Raw genomic sequence first — 25618 nt, forward strand, 5'->3', positions numbered from 1 at the left:
TGGGATATTCTGCATGCATATCGTTTTAAAAGCAATAAAATGTGAGTTTAATGGAACCGGATTATAGACACACGAACCCTTTAATGTAAAAAAAAAAAAATATTACACTGATTTATCGTTACATAGCGCAGGTACAGTTCGTTTTTCATCATTTTGCTCTTTAATCCTGTCTCTTTGGCCTGGTTAGTTCGGAAAAGCAGAGCCGGGGAACATATCGTGTGCCGTGGTGCCGCGTAAGAATGACAAGGTGGAGAAACCGGCTCGTTAGTTAAATGTCGCCGGTATGAAGCCGGCAAATGCTGCCATTAATATTGAAACGAGGTTCCTTTGAAAAGGATCGCGCGCATGCTAGTGCGCCCGAGGTATTTTCAAAAGGGTGTGAATACACACACACTTCTAAAATTGATGCCGAAATGTCGACGACCGGCTGACCGGTATATCACGTATCCGGAGATAACGCGAGTGCTATAGAAAAGTCAAGTGCGGCTCTATATACATTCTATACTTGCCCTTCTTTCAAGCTTAGTTATTAATAATTAGTATACATATAGTAATTAGAAATTCATCAATTTCTAATTGCAAGTTACACATAAGTTATCTTGTTTTTGATAAATTACAATTTATCTGCTTTTTCAGAAGCGTTAATTAATACACACTGTTAAAGGTTAGAGAATAAAATTTAAACCAATACCATGAGTTAGATTTATTTTGTTACTTTTAACTACCATGTGCGTCAAAATTTATTAGTTTGAAATAAAATAGGATTATTTTAACTTCATTAATTTAGTCAAATTAACATTGTTTTAGTTAAATAAACTACATATTGAGTAGGAGCAGTGGCGACCTATGGAATAGTTAAAAATTACTCAAAATTAAGTTTAATTTAACCCTATGAATTTGGCATTGTAGTTGCTATAATAAAATGTCATCTATGTGCGACAAACTTAACCAGGAAACGGTTAATATAAACATTTTAAACATTTTAAACATTTTAAATATGGTTTGTTATAAATTATAAAAGAGATATTAATTAACATAAAAAGACATATGTGAAAAGTGATTTAATTATTTTACTAACAAATTACGACTTAGAGACCACTTTGATAATTACCGGCAGTATTATACTTTCGTAAGAACATCAAACCTGCAATGTACTGTTAAACGTTGACTCTTACTACTTTCTGATTACGCGAGAATCCGATTAATCATTCCGCAAATTTAATTATGGTTAAAATCATTGATTCTCTAGCAGCGGATCGAAAATAAATATCAACTTTTATCAACCTGAGAAGTTCGGGAATTAGTTTCATTAAACATTGACTCGTACTACTTTCCGATTACGCAAGAATCCAATTAATCATTCCGCAAATTTAATTATCATTAAAATCATTGATTCTCTAGTAGCGGATCGAAGATAAATATCAACTCTTATCAATCTGAGAAGTTTGGGGATTAGTTTCATATTTGCTCAATCTGCGGGCGATTATGGTTTGGCTTTCGGCAAGAATGTCGCGCTCGGAGTTTCGTGTGTCTCGAACGACTACTTATATAGGATCGTCTTAATTTTAAAACTTCAGAATAGAGGTTGATCAGAATATATAAATTGGTATAGTGCAACTATGCTGAATATTGTAGAAAAAAATTGTTTGGCCCTAAGATAATTTAAAATCCACTTTTATATTTAAATAGATACGTTATTAAATTCTAGACCATTCAATTATTTATTTGTCACCATCACTTTCCACTCAACGATAATTTTTCGTTAATTGTTTATATAGCTATAGCAATAGATGCTAATTAATTAATTATTTAATCGATTTTACCAATCGATTTTTATAAATAATTCGTTGTATGTTATAATTAAAATATATTATCATAGAGAATAACATTGTATTACTTTATTGTCACTGCGATCTTCACTTCTCTTCAAGAACAATCGTTTTTACGCTATCTAGCTCGATTTGCTTAAACATCCGCATGACGCAGTGAAGTAGCTTGTCTGTTTCATTTCTACGTAACCCAGATTCGAAAACAAAAAGCTTCTGTTTGTCTGCACAGTATCGCGATGTCGGATCTTCATCATCCGATGGATTTCGGGCGCTCGAAAACGCAACGGGAAATAAAGGAAGCACACAAGAAAATTATCTTGTTTTCGCAAATTATATGCAATGTAAAAAATTACTTCAAATTTTATCAATATAAAAGATATTTTAGTTATTATCGTAAATTATAAACGCACACAAAAATACCTTTTCAAAGCTACGATAATAAACATAAAAGTAAGAAATTTATTTATCGTGTAAAATTCCGAATAATATGTGTTAATATCACATTAATGATAAATTACTTTATATTTTAAGTATTTTTAATGTGTTAATATTATTTTAAAATTTTGAATATAACGTTATTAATTACATCATATATATTACGCTAAATTATGAATTTTTAATTAACTAGAAAAGACCATCTCTCTTCGCATTGAATTAAATTGAATTAAAATATTTACGAAAGCATTGAGCAAAATTTCATATTGAACACAACGCTGTTCGATGCTATTAATGGTATACAATGGTAATGGTATACAATTTTATTCATTTTATTAATTAATCCCTGACAAATAACAAATAGATAAACAAATATTTACGCAGCGAATGTTTCTCACGTACCGGAAATTATACTGGAAAATGGAGAGAGACAGAGAAAGGTAGCATTTTCATTGTAATTGGTAAATATATGTTACTCGTCGAGAATCTCACTTTTGATATTAATTAATTATTTCGTCGGCCGATAATAGTCATAGGACTGTTATCATGGATTTTACACGAGAAATAATGCATAGCCGTTGATACTGCAGACAAAAAACTTTTTTAAAATGTAACTAGAATTTGTTGTTATAAAATTTCATCACATGCTTTTATACACTAATGTACATTGCTGATTAGTAATACTAATTTAGTTAGTGTTTCTCGAATAAAGTTATATAGATACGTGTTACATTATTTCCAGGCATTATTCCTAACTCTTAATCAAATCGCAAAATTCAGATAAAAAATCGCCCATTATATAAATTTGTTGACCGACGCCACAAATGCGACTAAAGAAAATTACAAAAAATAAACAATTATTTTACGTTGTATAATAATAATATCTTAAAAAGATATAAACATTGGAAATGTAATTTATTATCTTTGAAAATTGCTGGTAATTTGTTCATATAATGCGACATTTTAACTGAATAAAGTTTTTATAAACGCATGCAGAGAGATTTCTTTTTTTGTATGCAGAACTTTCATTCTTTTAGGAAGGAAAAGTAAGTTGAAGTTCAAATTAATTAAGCGAGCACTGAAGTGGATTATTAGCAGCAGATTGGCAAAGAGTGTCGTCAGCGTAAATGGGGATGTACCCGTAGCGGGAACGAGAAGCCGGATGAGCGAGAAAAATCATTAACGACGACTTCATTCGGCTAAAAATGCCACCGTCTAAATGCGACGCAATTTCAAATTCATGTAGTATAAATTTTGCTACAATTTCATTTAATATCAATATTATTGCATAAGGCAAATAAGACCAATACGCCGTTATTAAAGCGAGAGATATGAAATAATAAATTTTTCGTGTATTTGCACAAATTTTTTCAATCTACTAAACTGCGCGCCGATTTTTTTTGTCGAACTTTAAAACAGAGTTTTCGTTGAAGCATTAAAATTTCCTACCCCTCGCTGATTAATTGATCCTAATAAACGTCTAAAATACTGTAAAGAATTATGAATTTATTGCAAAAGATTTTAATGCTCCATTTTTCCTTTTTCGAGAAATTAATCGAATTTCTCTTCTTCTTCAATAGCTCTACAGCTGAAGATTGAGCCATGGCCTCTTGAAGTTCGGCCTTTATCAAATTCGAGGCCTCCCTTTCTGGTTTCTTATAGAGATACACTCTCGGTAGGTTGCCATTAACCCTTCGGAGAGATGGCGATCAAATAAGAACGATTTTTGGTCAGATTTAAACTCGGATCTTCAGCTCATTAGAGGAGCGCATATCTTTCTACGCCATAATCGCCACCTTAAATTCTATTTTTAAAAAATATTTGGGTAGAAGATAATAATCGCAATTAAATTAATAATTTTTCCTTACTCTTAGACAATCTTAGATAGTTTCTTCAATCTCTTTCTTATATAGCTTGTTCTTTCCAATCTTCATCAATCTTCATTCAATCTTCGTCCATAAGACAGAAACACCATAAAGAGATTTAAGTAAAAATTTTATGTTCTAAAAAAAAATCAGCATTCTACTTCTCATAGTTTCATTATTTCTTTCTGTTTTTTCTTATTATTTTTCATTTATCTAATTGTCTGAGAAATAGACATATAAATTAAATTCGTTATAATCTATTGGACGGAAAATTTTAATGATAAAAAGTTAATCGAATAAAATTATTAATGTATTATATCTTCATGGTGTTCCGTTACGGTATGTAACTATTTTAAATTGAGAATTAAGTCGATATCTCATTGGGCCTAAGAGATATTGAGGAATCCGTGAACACGCATTTTACCTCTTTTCACTCCCTTAGAGATCGAATTTCTGAAAATCCCTTCTTAGTGCCCTAGTGTTTACGTCATGAAAGGAACATACTCCCAGAATTTCATGTTTCTAAGTTTAGGGGTTTGGTCTGGGCGTTGATGAGTCAGTCAGTCAGTCAATTGATCAGTCAGTCAGCCAGTCAAGCAGCCAGGACATTTGTTGTTATATATAGTAAAAATTATAGCTGTTTAAAATAATCAATATATATAGAAGAATAATTGTCTACAAAAAAACAGTTATAAATAATTAATTTGCAAGTAACAGACAAAATATAAAATAATTTGCTCTCTTTACGGTTCTTTTGCCTCCCTCCAATGCCCCTCTCCAAGCTATTTCCTCCTCTCAGATTCATTTGTTCAATTTCACTCGTACAATGCAATACTTGCGAAAAAAAGATTAATTACGACCGCGCATACGAATCACTAGAATAAAACGCACGGCATTCTGCACGACATTCCCGATGTTAATTACACGTGATGGGTGCTTCACCATTGTACATTGCGACGTAATCTCATTGAAACGCGATCACGAAAGGTGCACGAGAAAAATAGCTTTATAATTCGCTCGACACCCGCAAATCTCGCGAATTTCGCAAATTTAGCAAAATAAATGAAATGTCAAACAGCGGATGGTTTCGACAAATTACGGTGTGTATATAAATACCGAATTTATGCCACACGCGGTTGACAAATATTAAAATACGGTTCTAATTACGACGGTACTTATTAATTAAATGTAATGCAACAATGAGCAACGCTCGATTGCGTTTCGATTCAGCTAAATGAAAGATTCAAAGTCTGATATATCCGAATATACATGAAATATTCAAAACACGATACAATACGAATTTTTATCTATCATAAATCGCGCAAAACTTGATTCTGAAACAAAAACTACTAAATTTATAGTTGTTATAGTCGCGAGAGTTAATTAACTACTCGCACTGATTGCTCGTAAGTAAAAAACAATTACATGGTTTGATCGCGATCGAGTCTCGAGTAATAATGCTATACGATTGCACAAAGTTCGTGCTACTATTTGTTCGCCAGAGTTTCGCTGCGCGAATGACAACGCGGCGTACAACGACTTTGTTGTATATCAACACAAAGGATATGTGCAAGCCAATCTTCCTTTACAAAGTATCATATTACGTAAAATAAATGTATGTCGAATATTCTATTTCGCGCATTTCAAATGAATTTTCAATACACATTCGATATAACGTAATTTCGTTACTTAAATAACGTAATTTTCAGGAAAATTGCATTAATAAAAGATAATAATTACTCACCGATATACGATATGGAAGTTGTAATTATTTTCAGATTTCCAGAGAAGTCCCTTCTCTTTCTCAGATTCCATTCATTGCGCTCGTACAACACTGCTGATATTACTTGCACGCGACGCGCGCTTTATCACGTATTTTACATTACGACGGAATTCCATCAAAACGCGATCGCAAAATTAACGCGAAAAAAAAGAAATGTAAAAGAAACAAAGCTTTATAATCTGCTTGATATATGTATATTCGACCGCTTTTAATCCGAAAGTAATAAACAAATTATGTTTCAAATCAGCGAAATCAAATTAAGCTCGAATACGTTCGAATTTAAGCATGATTAAACAATTTTATTATTTCTCATCCGCATATAAATATCGTAATAAAACAATTTATCATTATAACTCCTATCCCCAGCTGCAACTTGAATTCTTAAATCTTAAGCGAAACGAATAAATTGTGCGAAATATTTGCTTTGATAAAACTAGTCACGAAATTTACAGTCAATTAATCGCGGATGCTGACTGATTATGCTGGTTAATAGTCGAGCTAATTGTTCGTAGGAAATAATTGCCTTGGCTTCTCCTCGTACTTGACATGATCACGTTCAGATATACCAACACATAATACCACGATATGTGGAGCGACACGCGCCGTTGCCTGCGTGCCGTCTCGATCCGCGAATAACAATGCAGTGCGCGGCAGCCTTGGTATTGGTACTACCGAGGTCGCTAACAAAACAACACCAAGGCTGACCGACACATTTACACAGTTTCGTTCCAACCAAAGATTCAACAAAATTATTAGATTATTACTATAGAATATGCCATTTCTTGTATTTTTAATCAATTTTGATAAGAGAACTGTTATTATTGTATATATTGTGCACTTTGTTTTGTGGACTTGTAAGCGTAAAATAATGGTTGACTCTGTTCGATCAAAAGAGTGTTTTAAAATAAAGAAAAAATGTTATTTGAATACTAATTGATGAGAGCAAAATTGCCTTGATCTCGATATATGTGTATAAATGTATATTACTAATAGTAATATAAATTTTTAATGTTGCATAAAAGTTATTTCCTTCTTTTAATGATAATTTAAATGGTTAATATGTATCATTTAATTATTCCATTTACAAATAACTAATTAAAATAATACAAACGTATTATTTAAAAAAATTAAAATAGAAAATAAAATAAATATTCAATTTAATATTGCTAAAATATTAACATATCGAGACTCATATATATTCATAACTATGATATATTCGTATCAAATTTAGTAAAAACAAAATAATCGCCTGACATAAACACCTATCTCATTAAATCAGGATAAAATACAAGGAAATTATCATCTAATATGACAATAATAATATTTTTTAGAATACAAAAGTGTCATAATAAAAGTGTCGTATTTTGTAAATCTTAATTATAGTATTTTAAAAATCTATTTTTTGGATTCAAGTCAGATTTTTCATGTAAAAAAAAAAGTAATCGTCTTCTTTATAAGTTATTTTCAGAGAAATGTAATAAAAGATTTAAAAAATTATTAACATGCATACATATTTGATTTTATAATTAAGGATCAATTATTGAATTACAAAAAACGAAATTCAGATTGTGTCTCAAGATAAACTTTATCTAAATGTTTTAATTGAGTCATAATTGCGCGCAAGTATTATGTAACAAATGTTAAAATAATTTTTAAGATTTATTAATTAAATCGTATCATGTTACGGATCCTCGTTCCAATTTTATGAGAAGTGCTTTAAAACTATTTTAAAAGAAGTATTATAATTCTAACCATTTCTCCTTTTCTCTCCCTTCTCGGATTTACTTTTCTCTCCGCGGTTTTATTTAATAGAAAGGAATTCTCTCTTTTGCCGAATATTTCCTGGTAAAATCACATTAATAGGTATCATGCCTCCGTGTCATCAGGAATGCTTACGTGCTCGGTTTTGGGATCGAAAAGTAAATCGTGCTTGCTATTTGTTACTTGCTCCATTGCGCCCATTTCTGAGTAATTCGAGTCCTCGAGATACCCCTACTGATATACTCTGAACACACATAGATGTGCCGTATGCGTGATTGAGATAAATAAAAGTAAAATGGCAGTAAACTGGAGGACTAAAGAAAATTGTGATTGAAAAATTTAGGTGACAAGAAACAAAAACGACCTATATAAATTTTTCCTGCAAGAAATAGAAAGAAATATATATTAGATACGAGTCCAAAAACTGTAGAAATATATTCAGATGATTCAGATGCAACAAAATCGGTATAGAATTCGTAAGATGAATTGTAGATCTAATTACAATCACATGTCTTACATCTTTCATCTTTGTCGCGTATTTACTGCTAAATCTCTTTGAACGTAACTCTTTAGATAAAAAATATTTGGCTCTCTATCATAGCGAAAGATATCCCAGAAGTGGACAGTCATGTTTTACACTTAACTGTTTCGCGTGAGAAGAGAAATGTTTTAAAGAACAGCTGTGCGAACAATGTTGTTGTTACAGAAATCAACGTTCGTTTCGAGGGTGAACGAGCGCGAGTCCAACTTTTCGTCGTTATTTTTCCTCGTTTCTCGCTGACAAACACAAGTGTCATCGTATAGCCTCTTTACGATTCTCTATGGAGTTACATTAATTGCTACGGAATCGTTGCTGTCGTAAACATAAGCGGATAAATCGCCGCTGAAGCGTTAATCGATGACGTTGATAGTGCGTTAACACGACAAGAAAATGCGATAATACGAGCGAAAATGGAACAACGCGGGAAATATTTCCTATAATACGATTGTGCGGAAATTACTGAAAATTGTTTCTGTATCACGTCTAGTTTATCGCAATCAGAAACGCATTTTTCTCTCCTCGGCTGTGCTAAATTGGCAAAAGTGTCGCGCGAACATAATTTTCCGCTGTGAAGCTCTTCGTCTTATTTCGCTTCCGCGTCGTGTCGGAGCATTTACCTTATCGAGACGAGTATCATGGCGAATATCAGGTACTTTCCAAGCAGCGGCACAACCAACGACGTCGGCGGGATGATCTCGACGACCAGCAGAAAGAACACGTGGAGACTGATGAGAATCGAGATGGAGAGCGTTACCTGAAATTGCGAGACATTTGTTAAGAAAAGTTTCATTATATAAGGAATAATGTGAAATATTAAAAGTTTGTTTTATTTGAAATGATCGCGTTTATTATAGTAACAGGATAAAGTTATAAATGTCTAGTCATTTATATATATCTTCCATTGAACTACTTTGTACAATTTAGATGTAGAATTTTGTAATCGTATAATATTATAATCGTATTTATAATTTTATAGAATTATACAATTATACTTTATATTTAGAATTTTATGGATTTGTATACTATATAGTTTGTTCTAAATCAAATAAATATATTGGTATGTAACATTCTTTTCATATTTCATTTAGTCAATATTTTGTTTAAAATTGTGTTGAAAAGGAATTAGTCAATCATCTTTTAATTCATGTTTTATCAAATATATCAGAATAGAAGTGCAGAAGTATACAAGAATAAAGAAAGATTATTTTGCTACTTCTGTCACTTTAAGACGAAGAGAAATATGAAGAAGAAGGAACAAGGAACATGGTAGTTCAAAGACACATGTTGCCTTTCCTTCAAAATATGTCCCTTGACAGGCAACAAATTCGTACCTATTCGAAGCGGCCAGGATAGTAAAGGGCCACGGATACTCGAGTGGAAAATTCGTATTTATGATCTGCGTAAAGAATGTACGAAGCAAGAGCCAGAAGGATAAACGGGTCGGCCCCGTGAGGTGAAAGTTGCTCGCTGACAGAATTTATATGTGCCCGTGATCCATTTGTTTTAATAAAACTTGTAAACGAAGAACATCGGGCACGTACAGCCATGTCTCGCAGCGGTAATACTTTTGCCAAGTATGATGAAAATAAAAATGAAGAAGTACAACGGAATAACGAGGAGCAAAGTAAAATAAAATGTTTTTACCCACCATTGCAACACTTGATAAATGAATCTAATTTAATACGAATGGAATCGTAACATACACATACAGCAATATTAAGAAATAAGATTTTTCTCGAGGAATTAAATAAAATAATTAAATAAAAAAGTTATCATAAATAAATGTCGTATATAAAAACTATTACATTTGAGTTAAATTTATATGTTTATTTTATATCACATATATTTATTTGTCCATACACGGACCAAATACATATTTAAAAAAACATATAAACAAGCACATTTTTAATAACATAAATTAAACATACAAATTCAATTAAAACATGATGTACTAATTAAAGACATATTGTCATATGTATCGACATACTTTTTTATATTCTTTTGCAACGCTAAATACCTATAACCTTATATTCATAGTTATAATTATTATGAGTTTTTAGAGTTACCTAATATCGAAACTGTGTAAAAGATTAAAAAATGTTAAATTGCAAAGTTTGTTTGAAATGAGATTTGTTTGAAAAGTATAATTGTTCCTAAAACAAGTGCGCTTCGAGCAAATATTGCATTAGATAGTAGAATATACCGTAACTAAACAAAAAACATTGAAAATTTTTCGTGAAGAATTTATCAGGCACGTTGCGGAAGTTAACTGGGTTAACGATTACTTAAAAAAGGGGGCAGAAAAGGGTCTTCTTGCGTGGAACAGTCTCCACGTCCGGGGTTTTATTATACTCTTTTATGTCGGACATTATATAGGTTGAAGTGCAACTTGTATGAAGTTGAAAAGTCAGACATGTACTTTCCAAACTGTAGTAATTTTTCTAATATTAAACAAATTTTTAAAGAAAGTGTAGTAATAAAAAAAAAAAATAAAATAATTTTTCTATTTAGATGATAAATGCCCGCCATAAGAATACTTAGGTTTTAATACAAGAATCAAAACAAGAAAATTTTAATTAAAAATTTACATGCTACATTTTTGTAATATTCTAAAAATTTAGATGTTATTGCAATGGTTATAGTACATGTATATTAAATATTTTAAAGTGATAAAATATAGAAATATCTTTAATATCTTAATTCTGTATTATAATGTATATATCTCAGAATTTAAAAGAAATTGAAAAATCGCTTCAAAGGATTTGAATTCAACTACATTTGCTGCAAATCCGGGAATCATGTTACGTAATATTCCTCTTAAAAAAATAAAAAGTGAGATTTTTTTACGCGAATTTACTGTAACCGTGATCACGTAACTTTTTTCAGAATAAAATTTGATTGAATAAAATCCATGGAAGATTTCAGACGATGAAAAGTGAAATAAATGTAAAAATGCGCTGACATTTGCGTGATCGATCGTCTGGTTCCAACTAATATCTGGAAAATTCGCATATATAGGTACATCACGATTTGAAAAAATAAAGATAAATATTTTAACAATTTAAATTAAATTATAAAAGTTACGATTGCACTTGGCTCAAAGTTGTCAGTTTAATTAAACTTTTTGTCTCTGTAGCTTTAATATTATTTGCAAGGAAAAAATTTTTAGAATAAACTCAATTTAATATCATATGTGCGTTGTTTGAGTATGTCCCGCGATCTTTCACGAAACCGGAGATCGTTTATCTGTCAATAATATAGGATGTATCGTTTTGTATAAATTCCCGTGAGATAATTCCCGATAAATAATTTCCGACGAAACGCATTTGCGAAAGCATATAGCACGTTGTCAGCCTATATTTCTCTTTTAATTGAATGCGACAGTCGCGTGGTTTTTTAATAGCGCTTTGCGGCGTTTTACGACTATTAATTTACACAGTACGGCTCGTCGTTACATGGAACTATCCATCAAAGCTGCGTCAGTGGCCAGACAATGTTTATATCTCTCTTTCAAAAATTTTATAAGCTAATGTATTTCTTTCAGCTTTCGCAATTTTCAATTCATTATCGCTACTTTCATTAAATAATATATAAATTGCCAATCTTTATTTATTTAATTTTTATTTGACCAAAATTTGAAGCCATGTATATGACATTTATTTTATCATTTATTATTACACTTACCTGGACTACTAACTTTTATTTATTACACTAACCCTACTTACAGTTATTACACTTATTATATAATAATTTGCAGTTATTTTTATTTTGCATTTGTCATTTGTCAATTTTTATGTAAGAGCCAAATAAAAAGATGATTTGCTTGTATATTTCTCTTTAACGAGCATTTATGTTAACTTTTGATCCTTAATCTATAACTATGTCGTAATATACCTGCAGTATAATTAACATACAAGTTGTTTAAAAATATTTCTAATCATTAATCACGTGTGAGATAATAGCTTCCATTATGACTTGAATGTAAAACGGGTCGTTTCTTTTCAACGCATTTTCCGTCGATTACATCGGAATTTGCCGCACTAGCTCAGTAATAAAAAACCAGTTTACATTTTCCAGCAACCACGAATGTATAACACGCGATCATCGACGGTGGGCTCTTATCGGGCAGCAAGTCGGTAGCTCTTATTGCGAATTGAACGCAACGCGAGAGCGAACGAGGGAGGGGGCGAGGGCGCGCGCTTCATTTTTACTGCGGTTTCACTATCGCAATGGCGTTTCATAGCGATTAATTTAAAGGATCGACCACCGGAGGGGCGATAGCGTCTGTCGGGCTGCTGCCCTGTCGTTCGCTCTGGCGGCTTTCATCGATGCATTCGGATCGATAGCGTACTCGGTTACTTTCCATCCGACCGCGCCTTTAATTATTGTTGCCCTCTGCTTCCCCTGGCAATCGCACGCGTATCTTTGTCGTTGTTTCTACCAAATGTTTGAACAAACGTTTCCGAATCAATTTCGCATGATCCGATAATTGTTGTATATTGCGGGAATATATAGGTAACTTTGTCCCGAATTCTCCGGTTCGTAAAATATCTCATCTGAATTTTGAAAGACTTTTTATCGTTCTTATTATTCATGATACTAATTACTTGCTTCCGAAGCCTCAGAAAACCGGTTCCTAATCCTCTGAATAAATTCATACACAGAAAGAAAAGAAGTGTTAAATCAAGACTTATATTCTTGTATAGATATAAGCAAGAATCTAATAATCTTTTTATTTCAACTTTTTTTCCTTGATTATTAAATTGTATAAATACCTTCATTCAAACAAGTTTTCTTCGCGCGCGTTTAACGCAATTTATATCTCATTTCAAGATTATAGATTCTTGCTTATATGTACAAGAATATAAGTCTTGATTTAACACTTCTTTTTTTCTGTGTATATAATTAAATAAATTAATCATAGAATTAGAGTGCATAAAAAAACGTTCAATAATTCTGTTATACAATAAAAATTCCATAATCCGATAAAAGAATAATTTAGATGTTTTGTAGGAGCTTGTCGTAAGCCGCGTATGATCAACAAAAATGTGAACTAATACTGCCTTGTAGCTTGTGCCTTGTCACAGCACAGTCTGTTCGTCATGGCATATCCGCAGTTAAACAAGATCCGCGTATGTACGTTGACGCACGGTTGACGTGACACGTCGTGTTCGATTAACTTGGTCTTGTAAAATATGCGCGTGTAATACCGGAAGTGTTAGGAACGGAGAATCCATGCCGATGAATGGAGATACGTTTCGGAAAATAATGCTACTCACGTTAGTAAAATGAAATTTTAAGCAAATTACTCGTAAAGCAAGTATTAATTATTTGGAAGTTTTTTAATCACCTCAGTGATTACTCTTTCACCAATAATGTGTTGTGTAAATTAAAAGATATTCTTACACATTATTTACAGGCAATGAGAAAATCCATGTTTGACAATTTTTAAATAAAATCTTTTCTAAAATAAGTTTATACATTGTATAATACAAAATTACTTTAGATAATAAAGTAATTTTTATAAGAAAGTTCTTATAAGCAATATGCAAGCAAAAGAAAGAAGATCAGTTTGAAGAAAAAGCGTATAGCTTCCCTCGTATGACTCCAAATAGAAAGTTGCTGGCATACTTTCGGCTGATTACTTTTGGCTTACTTGTCCTTAAGTGGGGTTGTTTGCGTAATTAACGTGAGTGGAATGTCAGCCCGCAGCGAAATTGTCTCGCCCGTGAGCGCAAATCGTCGAATCACGTTGAACGTGTATGGGAATGTTATAAGGCAAATATGATTATATTGTTCGCGGATCCGCTCTCTCCCTCTCTCTCTCCCTCGCTCCCTCTCTTCCTCCCTCTATATGACATAATAATACTCGGCGGTATCCGTCATCCATTTTCCCCACCCGTTACATCCGCCCCGCATCAGTCAAATGATAATAACCTTCGAGCAACATCTTCATGCGGCATCCCAGATTGCGCGCATCGATCCACGCGTAGAAGAGTCGTCTACGAATTTCTTGATAATTAATCTATCTCCCGTCGTAGTTATGTCGCAACATCGAGTCTTTGCATAAAACAGTCGTTTGATGAAAATTAACAAAACTTAACATTCGAGAGTACCAAATTTTCGTGTGTAATTAGAATAAGCTCAAAAATAATAATTATGAATAAATTAAACACTAACTTCAGAATTTTTTGTCTACATCATATATTCAGCTATATACATACACGGAGAGAATTTTCTCTTAAAATTTACCCTGAAATCATGGTAGTTGTGAGACAACATGTCCCACGAAGAATTTTATGCGAGCTATTCTGATTAATATCTACCATAATAAAAAATATTAATATCTATTATACATTAAAATATAAAATATATTTGATTAATTTTACTAAAATATATCTAGGCAATAATTTTTCAAAATTTACCAATTTGCTTGGTATTTTTCATCACGTTGTTTGTAAAATGTCTTTTGTATATTTTAAAAATTTCTTGGTTGCTAAGTTGTTCCAAGTTTGTAGTGAATTTAAGGCTAAAATATAACAAAAAAGTCTCTCCGTGTATATATTTTTGATGTTTTCTCTTTTATAATATCGCCCAGTTTATTTAACCAGGACACGAAGTTTCAAAGTTTCTTTCCTATGGGTTTATGAGAGAAAGATTTATGCTGCACGGTGAACCTGATTTTTTCATTAAATATCTTCGTAAACGCGACGAGGTGCTCAACCGAATAAATCTAAAAATGACGATAAAAACTACTGGGACAAAACAGTGCGGTGTACAGTCATGAGGCATGTCATAAAAGGTGAAGCGGGGAATGCATGTGGTATGCAATTTCGGTAGACGCAGTGTGGCTGCGGGTCAATCACCGAACCGCGATATTGCTTATCGATTCCCTCTGCTTGATTGACATGCCTAGAAGCTGCAACAGACGCTCGCGGCTTTATTTTTTTTTTGGTTCGAAAATCCGCAACCAAATTTATTTTCCTTTTTCTCTATCACCTTCCATCTTCCGCCCTACAAATATTGAAAAATCCTTTCGGTTTTTGCGGTGTACACGGAATATTCGCAGTCTTCCGCGCCTCTCTCATCATTTATACCTTTCTAACGATGCAAACTTAGTAAAATAATGCATTCGTTGGTGTTAAACTGGGAGAGAAATGCGCCAGTTGTGCTCGCCACAAAATATTTAACTGTTATGCAAGAACAAGAACAAACTATTATTAAGGACAGCATGACGCTCTCAAACTCGCAAGAAAACTCTAAGTGTAAAGGTGGCTTTATACGTCGAGTTTAGGCCGCGGAGCTTCTGAAGTGTGTGTGTAACTATACCGTGATAAAGGTCGCCTTTAATATTTCCTCGCATCTGGTAGCATCTGTCCTCCATGATCTGCTCTATACGATGCATAAAAAAAGGTATTTTTACCAACAAGATTAGCATTTTTATGGCTGTATCATATTTATCGGAATCAATTTTTCTTTAACATAATCTAAGAAAGATGTAATTACTTGACATTTTATTTATTATTAAATATAGATTACAGTTTAAGAAGAAAAAATAACAAATTTAGTGTTTCAAATTAATGGGTGAATTTAAAGCATATATAATTAATATACAGATAGATTTATACCCGCGCGAAGCGCGGGCCGAAAAGCTAGTAATATAATATTAGGTAAGAGAAAGAGAATTTTATTTGTATTCTTGTAGCTCCGTTCCGTAAAACTGTTTTAGCTTTCGATATTGATTATTGACAGCAGTAACTATGCCACGATACACGAACAAGCATTGCATTTTTTAGTCAAGTATCCGGTACATCCCGAAGATGCGCGACGACTCTTGCCACCGTATAACTTCCTCGCATTTTTCCGACATGACGGAAGATCCGTATCTCGGAACGCGAATGTTGATAGCAAAGTCTCGACTCGACAGCTATCCGGACGAGAGACGCTTCCGCGAAAAGTCATTCGCAAATTCTTTGCGTCACTTTCTTCGCTTGCATTCGTCGCACGTCTCGCGCGATGCATCCCACGAAAATCTTGCGAGAAATTATGGAGTGCGACACTTGACAGCGTAGAAATAAGCGTACGCACAATCGGGATATAGTTTCTCAAACGGTTATAACGTATCTCCCGAAATTGTGCGAAATAAATCCGCGCGAAAGTTCACCACCGCACAAGAGATTTGACCGAACGATAAAAAGTGGCGTAAGTTAGGCCCATGTACAATGAGAGAAATAAGGAACAAGGAATTGAACATAGAGAGAATTCATAATCGCAATCTTTTTTCAAGACTGTCTTGAAAATCACGTTTTATGTTAATTCCTTGTTTCTTATTCTTCTCATTGTGCCTGAGCCCTTACATGTTATATGTGTATATTATATATGTATAAATATATTGCGCAATGTTTCATTGTGGACATTGCGAAAGTACGTGGAACGTGTCCCGTGCTTATATTTTTGCTTGAAAATGGCGGTAGCAAATGCATAATGGATTGGCGTTTCTTTCTCGCGTTGCCTGCTTCTCGGAAGCAAAATCAATAAACGGTTAAAGATAGAATGAATGATTGACTCTGTGCGCTTTCTCGCGTCCCCGTCAAATCACACCGCTGTATTTCAGTCAAAATCGCCGAATATCGGAACGCTATATCTACGTTTGTAATTTTCCATTTTCCGAGCGAAAGCGGCGTTTAAAACAATTTATTCGAAAAGTACGAATTAAACATAGAGATGAAGAGCCACGCAATTTACAATACGACCGACATTACAAATGTGAAAATTCTTTTGGCAATTCCGTCGATAATTAATTGAAATACAGGTTATTAATTAAATTAATTGATAATTTTAAAATTAATTTGCGCGGAAATAAAAGTTTCTAGCGTGCCACGTATATAGGAAACTGCTCGACAAATTGATATTTTCTTTCAGTCAATGAAGATTCGACACTGAACGGGTTAATGAAAGGAGGCAAACATGTTGCCTCGTGTAAAAACATTCCTATTACGCCCGGTACTTCGGAATACAATCGACTGTCGCCCGTTTCTTCTCAATGACGGATGCTAATTGCACGCGCGATCGATAGTTCTTCAACTGCGCGCAAGTACGACTAATAGTTATGCTTTTTCAGCGAGAAGGAGAGAGGCACGAGGGAGAGAAAGAGCAAGGAAAAAGAGAAATTACTCGAGCGCGAGTCCGCGCGGTCGGCCCAGCGGAAGAAACAAAGAATTGCCGGCCGAGGGAGGTCGGGAAAGAAAAAAAATTTTACAATGCCAGAGTTCACCGAGTAACGAGTAACCTTTGTGGCATGTCGCGAACGTGCCGAGGAACGTTAACGGGAAAAAAACGCGTGGGGAACGTACGGCACGGGGAGCTGTCACGCTATACGTCGATAACTTCGCGCGAAGAAGAACTCTTCGGGAAGAACGTCAGCTGTAAGCGTCGTTCTGGCGGGATAAACCTTTTTTAAAAATATTCCTTCGCTGGAGGGAGAAAACGCGTAGGATCAGGCACGGCACGCATGTTGAGTGGATACTTAAGGACGTCTAAGGATATCTCCCTCTCCAAAGAATATCTATACCTACAGAATATATTCAAGGATGTTTAGAGAAGATCTGTTTGACAGAACGCGTAGTTAAGAAGTGTCGAGAAATGTTGAAGAGACTTAAAAATATCAATGGGCTGTCCAGAATATCCGAGTGACGTACGGATATCCAAGTGACACTAAAAAGATATACAAAAATATTGAAAAATATCTTCAAACACTTATTCCTGTGTGGGAGTAATCTTTTTGGTACTACAATGTTATATGCACTGCATTGACAGCGCGGAAAAGGATCTATTTTCGGACGAGAACGGCGCGAGTCGAGATGGTGGTAAGTCGATGGCGGTGGAAGACGGGGTGGAGATGAAAAATCGCCGGCGCCGTCGAGCCAAACGTAACCACCTACTAGCTCTTACCTACAGATAAGAGTAAATAACGAGGCCGACAGACACGCGGAAGAGAACTAATTCGCCGCATATTTCACGCACGTCTGCCCCGCGGCCGCTTCCGAGAGAGAATAAAGGGATTAATCGTTCGGTCCCTTTCTCGCTTATTCTTTCTCTTTCAGTTATGTTTATTCGCTGTTATGTATTTCTGAAAGTATTATCCAAAAACAGGATCCAGTACGGTATCCTGTTTTCGGATAATATTTTCCTGAGAATGATATCCTGTACGATAATTATTAGCATAAACTTTCACGGAATCTTTTTGATTCTCGATTGCTATTACGTTAGCGATTTAATTAAAATTACAAATACGCTAATATAATTAAGAAAGAAGCAAATCTTATGGTACTGATTTTATAAGCCAATTTTTAACAAACATTAGAGAAATATGAAGTAAGAAATAAAGGAAAGTTAAAAATAGATATCCCTCGTATAATAAATTTATCATTAATTTATTGCGGGTTTAGACTGTTTAGAGAACTAAGTAATCAGAGGTACACATAAAAATGCGATAATAAACGCAAATATTTATCGACGAGAGAGGCTTACCTTTTCGCCGCTGTCGCTAGGCAGGTAAAACGTGAGAACCGTAAGAAACGATATCCCCATGCAGGGGATGATGATGTTCACTGTGTAGAAGAGGGTTTTCCTCCTCATCGTGATGTTGAACGTGATGTCCAAGTAGGGCTCGTCGCAGCAAGTGTAAAACTTCTCGTTCCTGCGAGAAGAAAAGACGCAAGAGACATTGCGGTTAATCGCCGGATCGATGAACGAGCAAAGGGGCGCGCGGTAGGATTACGGCGATGAAGTAAAGAGAAGAGAGAAGAAAAAAATCGCCCAAAGAACGTAAAAATTCCGCTATTCTGGGCGCGGCGAGGCGTTTGTACCCCGACAATAAGTACGTTTTAAGTAAGTAGGGTCGGCGGTGAGCGAGACTTATGAGGAAAGTTTCGCGAGGTCGTATAACTCCGTCGAAGATCTCTCTAAGTCGGTAACTCGGTTCAGACTTCCCTACATTCCCCCCCCCCCCTCGTCCCCCAGGTCTGTCCCCTCTATTCAGGCCGATGGTCTCAAACTTGAGTCAGTGTGTCTTTGTGTCGTGAATAAATTTGAATTTATTTTTCAAACATTCAATTTTTTTTTTTACACAAAAGTAGATTCTAAATACACAAGAAAATTACAAATTGAACAATTGACCCAAATTTTGCTACCCTCCTATACATTATCCTCTTTCGGGATGTGACTTTATCTACTCGTTGGATCAGAATTTCTTGCGAAGGGTCCAATCTTCGGTACGTGACAAATAAAGGGGCGTTTAAATCGAAGGTGTTATCCGCGGCAGTTTCGATATCCATATAATATGGGAGATATAATACTGATACCGAAAGTGTTCGAACATTAAAGCATCAGATGTCTCGGAATATCTTAAACATCTCTAGTGGCAAGTCACCTCAAGTGTCTGCGAAAACATCCATTTTACTACTACGGCAACTTCCGAAAGCAGAACCCGATTCCTGTTGCATCGCGGCATGCTGAATATCGGGAATTGAATCGTGCCCAGAAGCTTCGCTTATGCCAGGCGAGCATATTGAATATCAAGACGCGTTTCATAAGGAAAGAGAAAAGAGTCTCTTTTATACGCGCTTTGAGAGAGATTCCTCTGCCATATATATTTGAGGATCTCCAGGATTAGATTGAGATTTTATCCAGAAAGGATAGATGAACTTTATGACAAATCTTATATTGAATTCTGACACAAGGCGATAAACCACAATTCATGAGATCTCAAATTCGAATCTCTATTTAAGAGTTTTACGAAATATATCGCGTATAAACGGATCCAATAAAACTCCGATTGGTTTTTTTACAATAATATATATAGAGGTATTATATCATATACTAAAATGCAAACAGCGATGTATCAACATAATTCTCCGTATTCGAGGATCAAATAAAATTGCGCGCAACGGACACTTACCGAACTGCAGGCACTTCTAAAATATCCCATTCTACCGACATGTAGAATTCGGATAGGTCAACTCCCACGTCCACCACGTTGCTCCCCAATTTTTCGTCCATGTGTCTTAGATCGACCTACGTGACAGAAAAAGTGGCTGGCATTAAGCTCGCGCGCGTAGAAAGCTCGCCGTCGTTGAAAACGTTCGAACTCCATGCCCACGTAATTCATCTCTGACGTGCGAGCGTGCAGTCGGAGAGCTAGTGAAGCTTCTTATGAAAACGTATATAAACAAGATAAAAGGGATTCCATTACTATATGTATCTTTCCAATATATTTCCTCGAATCTTAAAAGAGGATTTAACAAATATATCGGTTCGTCGTGGGCTTCGGTCTGCAACTGCACGCTCGCGGTTAACTGCTTAATTACGAACAATAATAATTCTGAAATAAACTTTCAGTGCATTGTCTTGAGATGCACTTGGTGTTCGCAGAAGCGCAGAGGGAGCTAATTGTCAAGGAATGAAAAAAGACGGAGCGTCGACTGTGGTGGTCCGCAACAACAGGACACTCTAGAGCAGCAACTAGATCAGCGGAGTATATCGCCTTTATATACAATATCGATATCTATGTGTGCACCACATTGCAGAGTAAAAAGAACACGCAGTCAAAGAAAGAAACCAGACTAGCGCACTCGATTCGGTTTCACTCGTCAATTCAAGGCTGTAACAGTAGCTTGCGCCTAACGCTAACGAGATATTTCCATTCAGCCGCGATTTTTCGGTGTGTAAATATGTTTCTTTTTTAGAATCATTGACAGCGACTTTCGACCTCAATTGATCTGTAGACTGTCGTGGAAGCTTTGTGTAGCTCAGAAAATAAAAATCTTTACCCAAAAAAAAAAATTAGTTCTCGTGTAAATCTGAAACTTTATCCTCCCCAATTTATAATAATCATTGTCATTTTTTCCGCGGAGATATTACGCGAGCTCCTGACTATCTCTAATAAACTGTCTCTTCGTACAACGTTTCATTCTTCCGACAATGAGTTAGAGGCGACATCAGTTATTTCAATATACTGCGAAATTTTTATCTCGCAAAATTAAATTCTACTATTCCAGGCAAAAAAACGTATAATTGTACTTGCTGTAATTTGTACAGTAATATTTTTATGGACGTAAACTTTGCGATTTACTGTGTAAAATTTACTGCATGTTATGATTACGACGACAACTATTGTAGGACCAAGTTCACCGATGCACAAATAGTTGCCTCATCGGGAATAATTCCGCCGTTAAGTTTCTAACATTGTCTTCTCTGTGAAGCCATTCGAGCGACATGCAGCGAGATTAAAGCCAGCGGCGGCTTTAATGTTACGTAAGTGTCTAACCATTGGCCCAGGCGATCGCTCGCTCTGCAGTGGTATTACCGTGAAATACCTCGGGCAGACGCATCTCCGGTGATTCGAGTAACGGTGCACTTGCGGACGATACTTTGTCACTGGCTGCGGGGCGAGATTAAAGCCGGCAAACAATTTCGATGCAGCGCGCCCGTGATCGCGGTTCCGAAGGATGCAATCGCCCCGAATTGCCCCGAAATCTGACGAGCCAGTCGGCTTTCGCGACGACACAGAGAGCCATGCACTATTGTAAATCACGTTCGTCTGTTTTTTTTTTGCCGAGAGCGCAATTTTGTTACAAATTTTTTTCACGGGACTGTTCGTCTTTTGAAAGTTTCAAGTGTATTTAATGAAAACAGCTGAAAAGGAAACTAATCAAACTTGCAGTATCTCTCCTCTCCCGTCCTGTATCAATTTATGAAATTGTGAAAAAGCTAAACGACTACAAGAAAACTCGAGTAGATTTGTGATTTTCTACGATCCACTTCTCCAACTTAAATCCGATAATTGTCTGTTCTGATAAGAAAAGTTCGAATTCTGAGATTAAATTCAATCGTTGTGTGAAATGATTTAACGAGAATAAAATGTAAAGTTTTCAAATGAAAATTGGTAATGTATCTAAAAAAGAATTTTATCTAGCTATGTAAATAACATACTCAAGGATTTTAAACCCAATTATGCAAACGTGTGGCTTAAAATTCCGCTAAAACGAGAATTATACTCGCGAACGCGCACTTCGCACCTGCAGTGCTACGGAGTAACATTTCACTTAGGTTCACGCGAAATCGAGGTGCTGCAGACGGAATTAATTAAAGGCGGCGTGTACCGGGGGTACCGTACCATCTGATCTTGGCGAACTTTACTAAAGATCCTTTGAAGTGTAGACAGGCTGCCACATTAATCTCGCGGGTGTAGTCGGACAAAAACGGAATTTAAAGAATATGCGTTATCAGTCGAAGCACGTCGCGCAATCCTTTTTCTCTAAAAATTGCGTTATCTTGCACGTCTCGTAATCGTTACGTGTGATTCACCCGCTTCGCATTTATCTCGCCAATTTACTCTCCCGTTCCACGAAGAAAATTTACAGCACTTACTCTCTCTCCCCTCTGCAGTATCACTTTATTACAATTACTATTCATTTATCGTTATATTTCTATGCATTCATCTAGCTCTAGCATATACTCTTGTATTTTTCTGCTGTATATTAAATGTCGTTTTCGTAATAAAATGTTTTGTACATAAATTAATTTAATATACCGATTATTTCTATTATATATATAATTATTAGCACTACAATAAATGCTTAAAATATAAAAAAGTATATTCTCATTCATCCTTATCTTTTATCAGAAATTATAAATTCCTCAAGTCGACGGTGAAATTAAAATACGAAGAAATGTTACGAAGAAAAATTTCATTGCAATGATTAGTATATTATCTTTGTAGCTCTTCTACTCGGACTTTTTGAAAAATAAAGAACTCCGCGTGGCACTTTTCCAAACTGCGTTTGTTTCAGACTAACTGACGTACAAAGGGAGATAGAAGCCCAATAGGAGTCCGACGATTTGTGAACGTTTTCTCGTGACTTGGGAAGAAGAACAGACGAGGAACAGACGTAAGTTACAAAGGACGCGAGACGCGCGTACTTTTTAAGCAGTGATGAATGTCGCCGGAAGATCTCTCAAAGTTGCAAGCTCGGAAAGGAATCGACTGGTACAAATGGCTAGGGCGATGTAACATCGGTCAAACGAGACGCACTTGAACGTTTCTCGAACTCTTTTTCGAGAATGTTTCGAATTTTGCAGTGCCCGTTGGCAACTTCGCGACTGGTATAAAAAAAAAAGAAGCACAGAGATTTTAAATAATCTTTGTCGTGAATGCCGAAAGACTGGATGTTCAAGGATACTCGCAGAAATAATAACGCGTGAGTAGATTGTTTATTGACTTATTTGAGAAGACGAATCCTTCTAAAGACAGCCAAGACAGCTAGTTCGCCGATACGTTGGAGATTGCTTGACTGAGATAGTCATGGTAGTTCCACGTGCTCCACTTATTGCATCGTCGCCTATTGCTTTTGTTATACCGCGTATAATCGATCGCGAAAACAATTTTAACTTCACCTACATTCGCCGGAGAGGAAACGAAAATATCGCTTTGTTTTCGTCACTTTTGGTCTTCAAACACGGCGAAATTTTGCGAACTTGCTTGAAAATTTTGCATGATACATATATTGAATTTATCGCGCTTCGCTAAAATCGATCTCTCGCACGGCGCACGAATCTCGAGAATAGGAGCTTTGCTGATCGAAAGATCAGTGTTGATCTTATGATGCGATAGAAGGCGAGCTTGATGTGATGGAGGATGGGTTGAAAGGGTGATTCGATGAGGCGGTTTAGATAGCCGGGCTTACGGTGTCTAGACACGGCGAGGGAAGATATGTGAGGGAGGGAATGACGGCGAAAGGCGGTACGGGGTGTGCTGTATTCAACAATGAAGAGCGCGCGGGTTCTCGCATCGTGGGCGGGTTAAATTGTACTTTGTGGCCGTGCGAGAGCGAGCGCACAGTCACTTAACATTCTAAAATACTCCGACGGTTTTTTCCTCGCGTGCGTTCCGGTCGATCGGTACGCCGTATCGTAATGCATTTTAATTGCAACCACTTTCACGATTGAGAACAGAAAAATTTTGCATTGCAAATGTAACAGATGAATAGCAATAGGTAAATAGATACTTAGTAGACTGCGCTGTTCTCGATGTCAAAAAGAATTCGTCATTTGCGATAAATTCTCTTCTATTTTTTTCATTATAAAAGTTGTATCAAGATCAATAAAATCTTAATCAGAAAAAACCAGCCACCCTTTTCCCGGTTTCATACTTCGCCTGTCTCCTCTCATTTTTTCTGCAATCGACAATCCGACATAGAGATGAACGCCAGCAAATATTTAGACGCAAGTGTACGCCGCGTTCTTAAAATATTTTTTCTTTAGCAAAAAAGCTCTACCGTGACAGGGCCAATAACATTGTGAGAGACTGCAGTTTCCCTTACTCAAGATCTCTCGTATTTCTGTGTCTGTCCTCTTCCCTTTTTTCACTCCGTGTCGCCGTTTAAACGGGAGGAACGCGGACCAAGTAATTTCGATGCGTCCACGTCGAGTCGACTAATTGCGTTTCTTCAGTGCCCGTAGCTTTTTGCCGGCGGGCACTTGACGTCGACGAAGAAGTTACGATGGGCGGACGAATCGATTTCGTAGGACAGTGATTTTTTGTCGTTAGCTATCGGTACGTCGCTCGCGGAACGGCGTATGATGAATTGCGGCCGAAAGATGATGGATGCCGCGACTGCCGTCCTTTTTCTTTTCACGATTCGCTTCGTCCTTGTCTCACTTTCGTAGTTAATCGAGAGACTCGGACAACGAAGATCTTGAATTATCTCCGAAAAGTTGGCCGCATGATGAGTAATTGAAAGAAAGATTCGCGAAGGAACGGACGGACCGCCGCAGTGCAAGATGAATAATTACGAGATTTGCGAGGTTTGCAAAATGAAACTCAAGATTTGTGAAATTCTCATTTTACGAGGAAAACGCTCTTCTCTAGAACAAACGTACTTCATTCTAAACAGACTTAATTTCATGTTTTATTCTTTGTCTACAATCGTGAAAATGACGTGAATTTTAGGAACGCGAATCCTCCGAGCGCGTTAAAAATATAGACGAAGCAAATTCAATTTTTTAAAAATGCAAAGTATCTGCACGTTAATTATTTATTTTATTCAAACTCCAATTATAGTTGAAATATCCAAATTATCCAACTAAAAGTAACTAAATGCTTTGAAAACCAATTTTATTGGCATGCATATTCAAATATTTAAATATTGTAACTTAAACGTATTTTTTTAAATGAAGAATTTATTTTACAATTCTGATGTCCTTGTTCTTTTACAATTTGCTACAAAAGTAATACTATATGGAATTTCTTAAAACTTAATGTCAAACATAATGTGCTGCATTTTATATTCTCAACGTTTCAATTCTCTTGTCATGTCGCTAGCAAAGGACGCGGCGCCGCGGC

At 35.6% G+C, this 25618-nt stretch overlaps 1 protein-coding gene across 4 annotated transcripts in view; it reads right to left on the reverse strand.

Annotated features, from left to right (window-relative positions):
• Positions 1–25618, reverse strand: part of LOC112457316 (acetylcholine receptor subunit alpha-like) — a 174265-nt gene that overhangs the window by 23312 nt on the left and 125335 nt on the right. For all 4 annotated transcript variants that reach the window (XM_025020284.1, XM_025020282.1, XM_025020283.1 and 1 more), the window contains 3 exons: positions 20174–20289; positions 18745–18913; positions 8832–8968 (listed from right to left, as the gene is read on the reverse strand). In XM_025020284.1, the coding sequence (XP_024876052.1) occupies positions 8832–8968; positions 18745–18913; positions 20174–20289 (422 nt within the window). The remainder of the gene's footprint in view (positions 1–8831; positions 8969–18744; positions 18914–20173; positions 20290–25618) is intronic.

The sequence above is a fragment of the Temnothorax curvispinosus genome, unplaced genomic scaffold (assembly GCF_003070985.1).
Source record: "Temnothorax curvispinosus isolate PA1 unplaced genomic scaffold, ASM307098v1 QBEX01007734.1, whole genome shotgun sequence".
In the NCBI taxonomy this organism is placed as follows: Eukaryota; Metazoa; Arthropoda; class Insecta; order Hymenoptera; family Formicidae; genus Temnothorax; species Temnothorax curvispinosus.